Source organism: Chaetura pelagica, unplaced genomic scaffold, assembly GCF_000747805.2.
Source record: "Chaetura pelagica isolate M959 unplaced genomic scaffold, ChaPel_1.0 scaffold141, whole genome shotgun sequence".
In the NCBI taxonomy this organism is placed as follows: Eukaryota; Metazoa; Chordata; class Aves; order Apodiformes; family Apodidae; genus Chaetura; species Chaetura pelagica.
Window position 1 is genome coordinate 1464424 of NW_009952059.1, and position 13307 is coordinate 1477730.

At 47.3% G+C, this 13307-nt stretch overlaps 2 protein-coding genes across 2 annotated transcripts in view; one reads left to right on the forward strand and one right to left on the reverse strand.

Annotated features, from left to right (window-relative positions):
* CDKL1 (cyclin-dependent kinase-like 1 (CDC2-related kinase)) overlaps window positions 1–8246 on the forward strand; it is a 21628-nt gene extending 13382 nt beyond the window's left edge. The window contains exons 6-9 of the mRNA XM_010004323.1: window positions 3041–3155; window positions 3666–3722; window positions 4353–4508; window positions 8139–8246. Of these exons, the coding sequence (XP_010002625.1) occupies window positions 3041–3155; window positions 3666–3722; window positions 4353–4508; window positions 8139–8246 (436 nt within the window). The remainder of the gene's footprint in view (window positions 1–3040; window positions 3156–3665; window positions 3723–4352; window positions 4509–8138) is intronic.
* Window positions 8247–9880: 1634 nt separating this feature from the next.
* On the reverse strand, window positions 9881–12170 carry ATP5S (ATP synthase, H+ transporting, mitochondrial Fo complex, subunit s (factor B)). The gene is made up of 3 exons (XM_010004333.1): window positions 11858–12170; window positions 10891–11062; window positions 9881–10117 (listed from the first exon to the last, which is right to left on the reverse strand). Exons 1-3 carry the CDS (start codon window positions 12168–12170, stop codon window positions 10003–10005), a joined length of 600 nt encoding a protein of 199 aa, XP_010002635.1. The 3' UTR covers window positions 9881–10002.
* Between the last annotated feature and the right edge of the window lie 1137 nt (window positions 12171–13307).

Genomic DNA, 13307 nt, shown 5'->3' on the forward strand with positions numbered 1-13307 from the left:
GATTTTTTACAAGGGCAGGGAGTGAGAGGGTGACAGGGAATGGCTTTAAACTGGAAGAGGGGAGATTTAGGTTAGACATTGGGAGGAAATTCTTTGCTGTGAGGGTGGTGAGACCCTGGCCCAGGTTGCCCAGAGAAGCTGTGGCTGCCCCATCCCTGGAAGTGTTGAAGGGCAGGTTGGATGGGGCTTGGAGCAACCTGGGCTGGTGGGAGGTGTCCCTGCCCATGCAAGAGGGTTGGAACTGAAAGGTCTTTAAGGTCCCAAACCAGCCTGTGATTCTATAATTCTGATATCTCCTTTTGAGGTGTTTCTATCCTTGAAAGGGATCTGGGTTTTCCTGGCCTGGCTTACACATGTATATCTTGTTGGGAGACTGTAGCTGGAGGGATAGATGCTGTTGGAGGCCATGGCAGGAGCTGGGGAAATGATGTTTGCATCCACGTGGGTGGTGACTGTTCTTCAGATTTGTGGGGTAGAATTGGTTTCAGCCTGTAGGAGCCAGCAGTGCCAGGCTGTGGCTGAAAGGCTCAGGATGGACAGGGCTGCATAAGCAGGACCATTGCCTGCAAACTGTCTGGAGCTCTTCCTCCATGCTCTTCAGCAGGGGTGGCCTCTGGGAAGCTGGGTCTGGTGCTAGGCAGTTTAAGAAAGATGTGGGATGTGTTAGGTAACCACCAGATGCCCCTCCTTGTTGTTTGGGGTGGTTCAGTGACTACTGGGGTGTGGGGAACACAGGTCCAGTCCCACAGGTGGCACAGAAACACCCACCTCTGCTGCTGTCCTTCCCACATCTTCACCTGAAATTGAGGTGCGTGCCTCAGAAAGGACCAGGAATATTTTGTGTCCAAGTTTGAAAGATCCAGGTATTTTTCAGGGTTTGGTACCAAGCAAAGTGACCCCTGCCTCTAGATAACAAACAGTTGGATTTAGTTCATTACAGCTTTGGAGGTCTTGTAAACATGGCCAGTGCCTGGGAAAGAGAACCTGAACATGGAAGTTTGACTGTTCCACCTGCTTGTCTTTATTCACCAAGAAGTTTTGGGAGCCTGTCTGGATTTAGAACAGAGGTTAAAAAAAGAGCCATTTTCTGTGTAACATTTAAATTAATCCAGTCTCACTGAATGTATTTGATGTTAGTGTGTAATGGGATTTCTTGAGCAGAAAGGAACAAACCCCCACTTTTATTTGAAATTTGTTGGAGTCAACTGAGAATTGTAATTTGTACTGAGCAGTTTATAAACTGTAAAGGTGCATCATAGAATCATAGACTGGTTCAGGTTGGAAGGGACCTTAAAGATCATCAGGTTCCAACCCCCCTGCTATGAGCAGGGACACCTCCCACCAGGCCAGGGTGACTAATGGCTTTAAGCAGATGAACTCCTGAGCTAGACAAAAATAGTTAAACATCAGTTGCTTCATCATGCAGAATATATTTATGCAGCGTTAGGTGAGTTATAATTTGTTTTTAATGACAGGGTTACAGGCAGAAGAAATTCCCTTTTGATCCAGGTGATGGGCTGAGAAAGTGCCCACAGAAAAAGCTCCTTGCTCGGAGCTGTGTGGTTGTGGTGGTTGGGCTGTTGCACTGGCTCTTTTGTTAGGGATTGGAATTTAAGACGTTCCTCCTCGTGCTGCATTTCAGCTCTTTTTTATACAACATCCTCAGGGCGGGTACAAAAAGAATTTCACCCAATATGAGTTAAACTTGAATGAAGCTGGAACACTTGTGGTTAGCCTGTCCCCTTCCAGCAGTCAGAGAAGACTGTTTATGCAGACAGGCTCCCTCCTGGGAGCCCTTTTCTCTTTGAAAATGCTGAAACATCGGGGCATGAGCGTGGCAGGAGGCCAGCAGAGCCCTGCTCACCCAGCCTGCAGCTGAGCACGCCAGCACAGAGTGCCCACGCTGCCAGGAGGCCACCTCCAAAACAAACAGTGGCTGCAGCCAGCTCCTCAGCAGAGCCCAGCGCTGGCCCCTCGTGTCTGATGTGAGCGGGGGAGTGAGCTGCTGATCCGGTCTTGCTTAACACTTCGGGAAGGATCCCTGGCTGCAGCTCAGAGCTGTGGCATGGCTGGAGCTGCAGGTCCTGGTAGGTGTTTGCACAGCACCCTCTAGCTATGATGCTGGGAGACGTTTCCCCCCTCACCCACACGGTGGAGGTGCAGGTAGGAGCTGGCACAGAGCAGACCTGTCTGTGCAGCTTCACGCCTTGGCCTCTTCATTCTACCCAGGGGTCTTCTTGCCAGAGCAAATCCAGATTTGCAGTAACCCAAATAATGCAGTGATAGGACTTTTTATAAGGGCAGGCAGTGATAGGATGAGGGGTAATGGATGAAAACTGAGAGACAGGAGATTTTGGTTGGACATGAGGAAGAAATTCTTTGCTGTGAGGGTGGTGAGACCCTGGCCCAGGTTGCCCAGAGAAGCTGTGGCTGCCCCATCCCTGGCAGTGTTGAAGGGCAGGTTGGATGGGGCTTGGAGCAACCTGGGCTGCTGGGAGGTGTCCCTGCCCATGCAGGGGGGTGGGACTGGATGGTCTTTAAGGTCCCTTCCAAGCCAAACAAAATCTAAGATTCTATGATCCAGGCATTTAGCAGGAGGACATATTTAGAAATACGTATTTTTCAAGGCTACAGTGGCCACAGTTGATAAAAGCCACTCAGCTGCACAGCACAGAAGCTCAGAGCCTGGAAGAGGCACAGCAGCTGAGTACTCTGCTCCAAAAACTGCTCCCACAGCTTAATTTCTTTGAGCTATTTAGAGCATGAGGCCCTGGGCAGCTGGAGCTGGGTGGCCTTGCCTTTTGTTCAGCACAGGCACACGCTGGTGTCCTAGGAGAAATTAACATGGTTTTCAGTCAGTATCTGCTTCTAGGACTGATAACACTCGATGTTTGTAGTTATTGCTGGAGTTTTCACAAAAGAACATTTAAGTAGCTCGCTTGATGGTACTCCATGGCTTCAGGTGTTCTCTTGGATGGTGCCAGCCTTGTTGGAAGACACAAGCTTGCTTAATGCTGGCACTGTAAAACCAGCAAGTGAGTCTGACTTTGTTTTTCTTGTTCTTGGTCAAAGGGGACCTGATTCCCAGGCATCAGCAAGTGTTCAGCACCAACCAGTTCTTCAGCGGGGTAAGAATTCCAGACCCGGAGAGCATGGTAAGAGCTCCCTCCAGACACTTCCCTTGAGCCTACTGCTAACCAGCCATCTCTCTGCAGTTCTAAGGAGACATGGACAGAGAAATGTTCCTGCTGCTTTCTACCCAGAGTACAGATACTGTCTGCTTGCAGGTGCAGCTGGAAAAGCCTGCTTCCTCAGTCTGACCAGTCCTTTGCTGCTCAACATTTTTTCCCTGTCCAAAAACTTTGCCAGTGTATACTGGAATATGATGTGGTGCTGCCTGAATCCCTCTCATGACACTTGAACTGACATATTTGTAAAAGCAATAAAAAATGTGCTAAATCTCAGCTCCTTCTCCCCCTTTCTGGTGGCACAGTAGCCAGCCTGCCCACCCTCAGCAGTGCCAGGCAGCTCCCCTCTAAGCACAGGAAGTGACAGATGCATTTTGTGGGGTACAGGTCATGTTGCTATGGAAAGCTGGTTCTCTCTGCCCTGATGAATAAAAACCTTGCTAATATGAGTGCACTCACTGCTTTTTTCCCCTCCAGGAGCCACTGGAAATGAAATTCCCTCATATTTCGTGTTCTGCTTTAGCTCTCATGAAGGTAAGAAAACTGCAGCTGGTGGAGCAGCTCTGCACTGAGACTTAGGAAGTGCAGCCTGGTTTGCTTATCAACTGGTACATGGTATGAGTTGGCTACTGAATTATCAGAGATTAATTGAAAACTGGAGCTGGAGGGGATTTGGAGAGGAGTTGTAATCCAGCCCTCTCTAATCCACTCACCTTTACCATGGAGGTGGGAAACATCATTCCCTTATTACGATGCAGTGAATGGAAACTGTGAGGATGGAGACATGAAAAAGAAGGTGGCTGTTGTAGTTACAGGAACACTGCAACAACACAGCTACTGCCACAGGGGATTCCCCTGTTTAAGAACGTTGTTCAAATGAAAGCTGTGGGATTAACTAACTGGCTTTTGAGGCTTGATGGTTTGCTGCACCTTATGATTGTACCTGCCCCTCTAGCCACCATTTCTGTTACTGCCTTGTGGGGATTGTTCAGTGTTAGCTGCTTTGCAGGCTTCGTGCTGACTCTGAAAAGCTAGACTCTTACAGTTGATTAGAAAAAGAAAGATAAACCTGTGCAAATACTGGTTGGTTGTGGTGAGCAGCTGGAATTGTGCAGACCTGTTTAACCAGTGTTTTGTGGGATCCTTTATTTCATCTTTTCCAAGGGTTGTCTTCATATGGACCCAACAGAGAGGCAGACGTGTGAGCAGCTGCTGCAGCACCCCTATTTTGACAGCTTTAGGGAGGTGGCAGGTCTGGGGAAAGATCATGAAAAAAAGGCTCGGAAACCAGCCAGGCTGACTCGGAAGCACGTGCCAGGGGTAACTTTTTTTTGTTCTGTGCCTAAGGAGGGGACTGGTTCTCTCTGCTGGGCTCCCAAGAGGTGGGGCTGTACTGGTGGTTAGTGGTGGGAGGGAGCTCCTGTGTTGGACACATCTTAATTGTAGCCTGAGGAGCAAATGAATGTCCTGGGTAAAGAGTGACTGAGTGCAAACTTAATTGTGCACCAGAGCTCGTGGGTATAAGCAGCACAGCCATGTGTTGAAGGGCAGGTTGGATGGGGCTTGGAGCAACCTGGGCTGGTGGGAGGTGTCCCTGCCCATGCAGGGGGGTGGGACTGGATGGTCTTTAAGGTCCCTTCCAAGCCAAACAAAATCTAAGATTCTACGATCCAGGCATTTAGCAGGAGGACATATTTAGAAATACGTATTTTTCAAGGCTACAGTGGCCACAGTTGATAAAAGCCACTCAGCTGCACAGCACAGAAGCTCAGAGCCTGGAAGAGGCACAGCATGAGTACTCTGCTCCAAAAACTGCTCCCACAGCTTAATTTCTTTGAGCTATTTAGAGCATGAGGCCCTGGGCAGCTGGAGCTGGGTGGCCTTGCCTTTTGTTCAGCACAGGCACACGCTGGTGTCCTAGGAGAAATTAACATGGTTTTCAGTCAGTATCTGCTTCTAGGACTGATAACACTCGATGTTTGTAGTTATTGCTGGAGTTTTCACAAAAGAACATTTAAGTAGCTCGCTTGATGGTACTCCATGGCTTCAGGTGTTCTCTTGGATGGTGCCAGCCTTGTTGGAAGACACAAGCTTGCTTAATGCTGGCACTGTAAAACCAGCAAGTGAGTCTGACTTTGTTTTTCTTGTTCTTGGTCAAAGGGGACCTGATTCCCAGGCATCAGCAAGTGTTCAGCACCAACCAGTTCTTCAGCGGGGTAAGAATTCCAGACCCGGAGAGCATGGTAAGAGCTCCCTCCAGACACTTCCCTTGAGCCTACTGCTAACCAGCCATCTCTCTGCAGTTCTAAGGAGACATGGACAGAGAAATGTTCCTGCTGCTTTCTACCCAGAGTACAGATACTGTCTGCTTGCAGGTGCAGCTGGAAAAGCCTGCTTCCTCAGTCTGACCAGTCCTTTGCTGCTCAACATTTTTTCCCTGTCCAAAAACTTTGCCAGTGTATACTGGAATATGATGTGGTGCTGCCTGAATCCCTCTCATGACACTTGAACTGACATATTTGTAAAAGCAATAAAAAATGTGCTAAATCTCAGCTCCTTCTCCCCCTTTCTGGTGGCACAGTAGCCAGCCTGCCCACCCTCAGCAGTGCCAGGCAGCTCCCCTCTAAGCACAGGAAGTGACAGATGCATTTTGTGGGGTACAGGTCATGTTGCTATGGAAAGCTGGTTCTCTCTGCCCTGATGAATAAAAACCTTGCTAATATGAGTGCACTCACTGCTTTTTTCCCCTCCAGGAGCCACTGGAAATGAAATTCCCTCATATTTCGTGTTCTGCTTTAGCTCTCATGAAGGTAAGAAAACTGCAGCTGGTGGAGCAGCTCTGCACTGAGACTTAGGAAGTGCAGCCTGGTTTGCTTATCAACTGGTACATGGTATGAGTTGGCTACTGAATTATCAGAGATTAATTGAAAACTGGAGCTGGAGGGGATTTGGAGAGGAGTTGTAATCCAGCCCTCTCTAATCCACTCACCTTTACCATGGAGGTGGGAAACATCATTCCCTTATTACGATGCAGTGAATGGAAACTGTGAGGATGGAGACATGAAAAAGAAGGTGGCTGTTGTAGTTACAGGAACACTGCAACAACACAGCTACTGCCACAGGGGATTCCCCTGTTTAAGAACGTTGTTCAAATGAAAGCTGTGGGATTAACTAACTGGCTTTTGAGGCTTGATGGTTTGCTGCACCTTATGATTGTACCTGCCCCTCTAGCCACCATTTCTGTTACTGCCTTGTGGGGATTGTTCAGTGTTAGCTGCTTTGCAGGCTTCGTGCTGACTCTGAAAAGCTAGACTCTTACAGTTGATTAGAAAAAGAAAGATAAACCTGTGCAAATACTGGTTGGTTGTGGTGAGCAGCTGGAATTGTGCAGACCTGTTTAACCAGTGTTTTGTGGGATCCTTTATTTCATCTTTTCCAAGGGTTGTCTTCATATGGACCCAACAGAGAGGCAGACGTGTGAGCAGCTGCTGCAGCACCCCTATTTTGACAGCTTTAGGGAGGTGGCAGGTCTGGGGAAAGATCATGAAAAAAAGGCTCGGAAACCAGCCAGGCTGACTCGGAAGCACGTGCCAGGGGTAACTTTTTTTTGTTCTGTGCCTAAGGAGGGGACTGGTTCTCTCTGCTGGGCTCCCAAGAGGTGGGGCTGTACTGGTGGTTAGTGGTGGGAGGGAGCTCCTGTGTTGGACACATCTTAATTGTAGCCTGAGGAGCAAATGAATGTCCTGGGTAAAGAGTGACTGAGTGCAAACTTAATTGTGCACCAGAGCTCGTGGGTATAAGCAGCACAGCCATGTGAAAGTCTGGGTTTATCCAGGAATATGCATTCCTGACAGAGAAGGGAGGATAGCTAAACAGACTGGACAGGCCTGTGTAGCTGGTTTAATTTGGAGTTCATAGAATCATAGAATGGTTTGGGTTGGAAGGGACCTTAAAGATCATCCAGTCTCGCCCCACTGCCGCGAGCAGGGACACCTCCCACCAGCCCAGGCTGCTCCAAGCCCCATCCAACCTGCCCTTCAACACTGCCAGGGATGGGGCAGCCACAGCTTCCCTGGGCAACCCAGGCCAGGGTCTCACCACCCTCACAGCAAAGAATGTCCTCCTCATGTCTCACCTAAATCTTCCCTCTTCCAGTTTTGATCCATTCTGCCTTGTGCTCTCACCCCCTGCCCTTGTCCCAAGTCACTCCCCGTCTTTCCTGGAGCGCCCTCAGGCACTGGAAGGTGCTCTGTCTCCCTGGAGCCTTCTCTTCTCCAGGCTGAACGACCCAACTCCCTCAGGCTGTCTTTGTATCAAAGGTGCTCCAGCCCTTGGATCATGTCCATGGTCCTTCTCTGGATTTCCCTGGGATCTTTTTGGTGCTTTTGACTCCCAACTTATGGAGACAGCAAAAATGCCCACTTCCCTGTAACTGCTGATGGGGTGTGATCTCTTATCCAGTTGCAGATGTCACACAGTGCACTGAGAGTTTCTGCAGCTGGAGTTGCCAAGCAAACATCTCCCTGCCATTTCATTCTTTCTGCACTCCAGCCCAAGTCTCCTAATTCAGCCCCATGTTGAGAGTCCTTCAAGCTGACCTCGTTCCCCATGATGGCTGTAACACTGAACTGGTAACATGCAGGGAAGTCTGAGATGGAGGATGGAGGAATGCTGGAGCATTTAAACTCCTGGATCAATTCACCTCTTCCATCCCTATGAGATAGGATATAACAGTGATACTTTTCTTTCCCTGCATGACTGGAATAAATCCCTTAACCATCTGGTGTGGTTGCAGTCCACTTGCAGAACACCAGATCCACAACTCTTTAAGTCTGACAAGTATAGGGTTGCAGTATGAATAGTTTTACAGTTTATATTCCTTTCTGAAGAATGATCTGTATGCTTTGGTCTCATTCCAAACAAATCCGCACCATATCACTTTTCCTTCAGTTACAGTACCTGCCCCAGCTCACCAGCAGTAACGTTCTGCCAGCTGTGGACAGCAAGAAGTGCTGCTGCAAAACAAGGAACTCTAACTACCACTTCCCCAACATCTAAGGGATGGCAGATTAAAAACTTTTTGTTCAACTCGAGTCATTCGGAATTGATAAAAGGAAAATTTGTGGTGGAAAACTAAACTCACACCTGTTGTGACACAGCCAGAAGTGGTCTGTGAAGTACTTGGGGTCACGGATGGAAGGGAAGGGACACTTTATCATCCTTCATCCTTCCTTGCATTATGACATGGTTTTTACTTGCTGTTTCTGTCCATAGTGAAGTCATTTGCCCATAGCATTACAGAAATTGTTTTCATCAAAACTAATTCATTAATATCATTTATAACACTGGCCAGACACAGGCAGAAATCCTGCCTGAGCATCTGTACTAGAATGATTCTTGTCTTTGTGTAATCTCACAATATTGTGTTGGTTTGGAATAAAGGAAATGTAGCTTGTTTTTCCAATTTACTGGATGTGTTTTAGTGTGTGAAGTTTTACTCCTGGGCAAGGAAGAATCTCCTTCTACTTGAAAACTAGAGCAAACGTTTTCTTTTCCCAGTGCTGTTGTGTGTTCAACAACAGGACAAGCAATTCCAATGGGACAGATGCCATATCCTCACAGAGCGTGGCTGCCTCCCTTTTATTTCACATTATATTTGAATGCATTTTAATCTTGAGCACTGTGTCCATAGGTAGTTTTGGCTACACTCAGAAAGCTTTGGCATCCCAGTGTTTCGTCTGTGGATAATTCAGGCACATATCCTGCTGGTGGGCAGGGAAGCAGCAGGGCAGGGAGGGCAGCAGCAGGGCTGGGAGCAGTGTCCAGCCTGGCAGGCAGCTCCTGGACATGACTGGGGCAGGGCAGCCTGGAGGGAACTTCACTCCTGGGCACTGTTCCTGCCCGCGCCGCGCTCGGCCATACCAAGGGGAACCAGCTCCGCGTTGCACTAGTGCAGAATGTGATCCCTTCTGCTGCCTGGCATTCCTTCCTTCAGGAGTGAGCTGACTGCCAGGGATAAGGAAAGCGACTCTTGGGTATGCAAAGGAAGCCACGTCCGAGACATCACGCTGAAATCTGCTCTCTTGGTGTCACTGCCTACAGCCTTTCTCTCCCCTACCATCCAAGCCAGGAATTGGACTAAAAATGTTACATTCTTCCTGAGGATGAACCATTCTCTTCTTTAGCAGGAGTGGTGGGGCTGCAACTGCAGAGAACTAATTTAGTCTGTGTCAGCATACAGCAAAACTGCTTGCAAGGGCATGTCTAAGAGAGCCTGCTTCCTCCACACACAGCCAGGGTCAGCTCCTCAGCTCAGGTTTTATGTCTGTAGCTGGACAGATCTGAAACAAACAAAGGATTTGAAACAAACAAGGGCTACATGAGTCAAAACATAGAGAGCAGAAAAAAGGCCCAGAGGAGATTTTATTAAATCAGCACCCACTGCCTGGGTGAGATGCTCCAGGAGTAAACAGCTCTCATTCCCACAGCCTCAACACCACACACCAGAAGTGCACATCCTGCTGTGTCACAAGCCTGGCCACCTTTCCCTGGGCACTTTGCACAAGAATTTCTGTGTAATAAAATATTTGAAAACTTCTATTTGAGGTATTAACAGCTTCCTGTACGAACACGCTGCCTTTTCTGTTGAAGCTTAAAACTGAATTGCACAGAAGATTGCATACAGCTTTTTAGGCTACATTGGGAGATTGGGGCTTAATTCCATACCTGGAAACACAGCAGCATCTGCAACTTCATTTATGAAACATGATAAATACTGTGAAATCAAATACACCTTAGTTATGTGCAATTGTGTTTATTCTAAATCCAGCTCCAGCTCTAGGTTTGGCAGTGCCTGCTGAAGGACGTGAACAGTAGTTTCTTTCTGTTTTACTCCAGGAAGGTCACTCAGATACAGATATTCAAGGTTCCTATAAATATTTAAAAATAAAAGTCAGCAACTACTATTTAACTGTTAACACAGAAATTAGATTAAGGATCATTCTACTACAGCTCTTCTGAGTATTTTAAAAGGTTACTGAATCTAACACAAGTTTGTTTTTTTTCTGAAGTGGGTGCTTTGAGTTTTTAGTTCACCAGAAGTTCAGTCTTTCAACACAGCTTAAAAAGTGATCCTGCCCTCCCCCAGGAGTAGAAGCCAAGGCGATTGTTACTTTCTTATTCTCAAGCAAACCCCACCTCGTGTATCAACATGAAAGACATCTGAACACATGTACTGCTCTGGCAAAGGCTGTGTGGCAGCAGTGTCCAGCTCTAATTGATGCAGCAATCACCATTGCCTAATTAACGCAGGTGTAAATGGAGATGCCGTGCCCAGCTCTGAGGACAGCAGCACAACTATGGATTCACATCCTGCAGTGGGTGATTCTGGCTTTCCCAGTGCTATATAACTCCCTGACCTTGGCCTTAAAAAGCTGATTAATAGGTGTGTGTTAATCCACATGTCTTTTTAGAGCTATCCACAACCCTGTCTTGAACCACACTTGAAGAAACACTTCCTGCAGTGGCAGTGCCACCCCTCCCAGGCTGTCACTCAGGTCTGTCCCCAAACCCAGCCACCCCACAGCCCCCCACATCTGACACATCATAGAAACACTCAGACTTTGGCCCTTCAGCCAACACAACCCCCAAACCACGGGGTGGCAACAGCCAGGGAGCAAGAAGAGCTCAGCAGCTCACATACGTCAGCTTGTGAAGCGCTATGATGCCTTTATCTGTGACATTCCCACAGGAAATGATCTGCAGCTGGAGGAGACTCTTCTGGAGATTCTTGGTCTCGCTGAGCCTCTGCAGACACTCATCCTGTATGTAAATACACTTCTGCAGCTTGATTTCTGTGACATGTTCGAGACCATCTGTACAGACAGAAACGAGTTCTTGCTTCAGAATACCAGGAACAACCTGTCCTCATCTTCTCACCCTGCTCCTCTGTACACTGAGGCCATCATGCACCATGAAGCTCCCAAGTCCCTTTGGGACTTCAAATATATAAAAACCCCAGAGTTTGTATCCTTTGGATAAGATTCTAAGAGCTTTGACATGAGCAAACAACAAGAAAAGCTCCACAAGTTGGGGAGATGCACCGTGACTGAATTAGGAACATACTAATGCAAGAAATTCAAGGTCTCCTGTCAATAAAAAAAAAGTCTGCTCCCCATTTCAATTTTTGTTATTTAAAGGAGACCTGAAACAAACTCTTATTTTGTAAGAAACTGAGAGCTTTCTGCCTTTTTTTTGTCTTTGAAGACACCACAAATGCCTGGAGAACAAGCAGTATTATAACTTCACAGACACCATAAACTTCGTTTAGAAGAATGTTTAAAGTAGTGTTTTTGGCTGCCAACCACTTTACTATGAACTCAATGGAACAGCAAATCTTTGTTGTGCTTCCTTAGTGCTACTGTCACTTCAGGTAAGGGCCTCATGGAACTTCCCAATCTCATTCTGCTCCCCCTTAGGAACTCCTGAATATCCAATGAGCCATTTTAAGGGAAATAAATAAAAAAAACAACAAAACAAACCACAAAAACCCCACAACTATTTCAAAAGACTTCTCTATATCTTTGTAAGGAACGAGGAAACGACCCAGTCACAACTGGAAAGAACTAAGACTCTCCAGCACAACTTTTGCCCAGCTGTGTCTACCTTACCCAGGTAGTCGAATCCTCTGTACATGATGCACGAGTCGGTGGCATTAATTGCCTCTATCTTGTACTTCCCCAGGGGCCCCGTGGGGAGACCACTGTAGTCCTGCTGCCATTTCTGGTAGCCCTGGTAGCGCACCAGGGCCCCGCAGCGCAGCAGCCACTCCGAGGCTGCCCTGTCAGGGCCCACGGCTCGGATGCGCTCGTAGTCCACCCTGGCAGGACAGAAAGAGCATCCACACGGTCTCTGTAACGTGGCAGATTTGTCATCTTGATGATAAGAACACTGCACGAGAAGTATTTGGGTCTGGTAAGACATCCGAGAAGTGAGAATGTTATTTCATGGAAGTGGTTTGTGTGTCACTGCAGAATCACAAAACTCTCATGGTTGGAAAGGGCTTGTGAGATCACCGAGTCCAACCATCAACACAGAAAAACCCCCACAACCTTGGCCATTAGGGCAGTGAGGGGAGACCTCACTGCTCTCCACAACTACCTGAAAGGAGGTTGTAGGGAGGTGGGAGTTGAGCTCTTCTCCCAAGTGAATAACGACAGGACGAGAGGAAATGGCCTGAAGGTGCACCAGGGGAAATTTAGACTGGATGTTAGAAAGAATTTCTTTACCCAAAGAGTGGCTGGACAGTGGAAGAGGCTGCCCAGGGAGGTGGTGGAGTCACCATCCCTGGAAAGTGCTTAAAAGAAATGTAGATGCAGTGCTTAGTGACACCATATAAGCACTGAACAGGTAAACTAGGTTATGGTAGGGGGATTTAGGTTATGGTTGGACTTGATGACCTTCAAGGTTCTTTCCAACCAGGATGATTTTATCATTCCGTGTCCTGAAGTACCAAATCTACACAGCTTTTGGTGACTCCACCACCTCCCCGGGCAGGCTGTTCCAGGGCCTGACCACTCTTTCAGTAGCAAAATTCTTCCTAATACTCAATCTGAACCTCTCCTGCTGCAACTTCAGGCCATTTCTTCTGGTCCTGTCGTTATTTACCTGGATTCATTAAATCATAGAAGAGACATGGAAAAGACCTTCAAGATTATCAAGTCAAACCATTCACCCTACAATCCCTAACCATTAAACCATCTCCTGAAACACCACATCCACCTGACTGTGTTATTTCTTTTTTTGATGAAAGTGCCATTTTAAAAAGTGTAAAAAACCCCCTTATCTCATACTGGTTAAGAACCAGCACAGTCAGGTTTTTCACACTTTTTTAAATGGCAGCTACTTTTGGTAAAAAAAGAAAGAATATAAATGCAACTTGACTTGGCATGTGTTAACCCTTCTAATTGCTTCCTTCCATGTCCATAAGGAGAGATAAAAAACACCTTTCTCTGCCCAGAATAAGGCTTTATTACCAATTTCAAATTTGTCTCCCAAGCCTATTTTGGTTATATAAAACCTGAACATTGCCTGTCACATGTATGTCATTCCTGAAGCCTC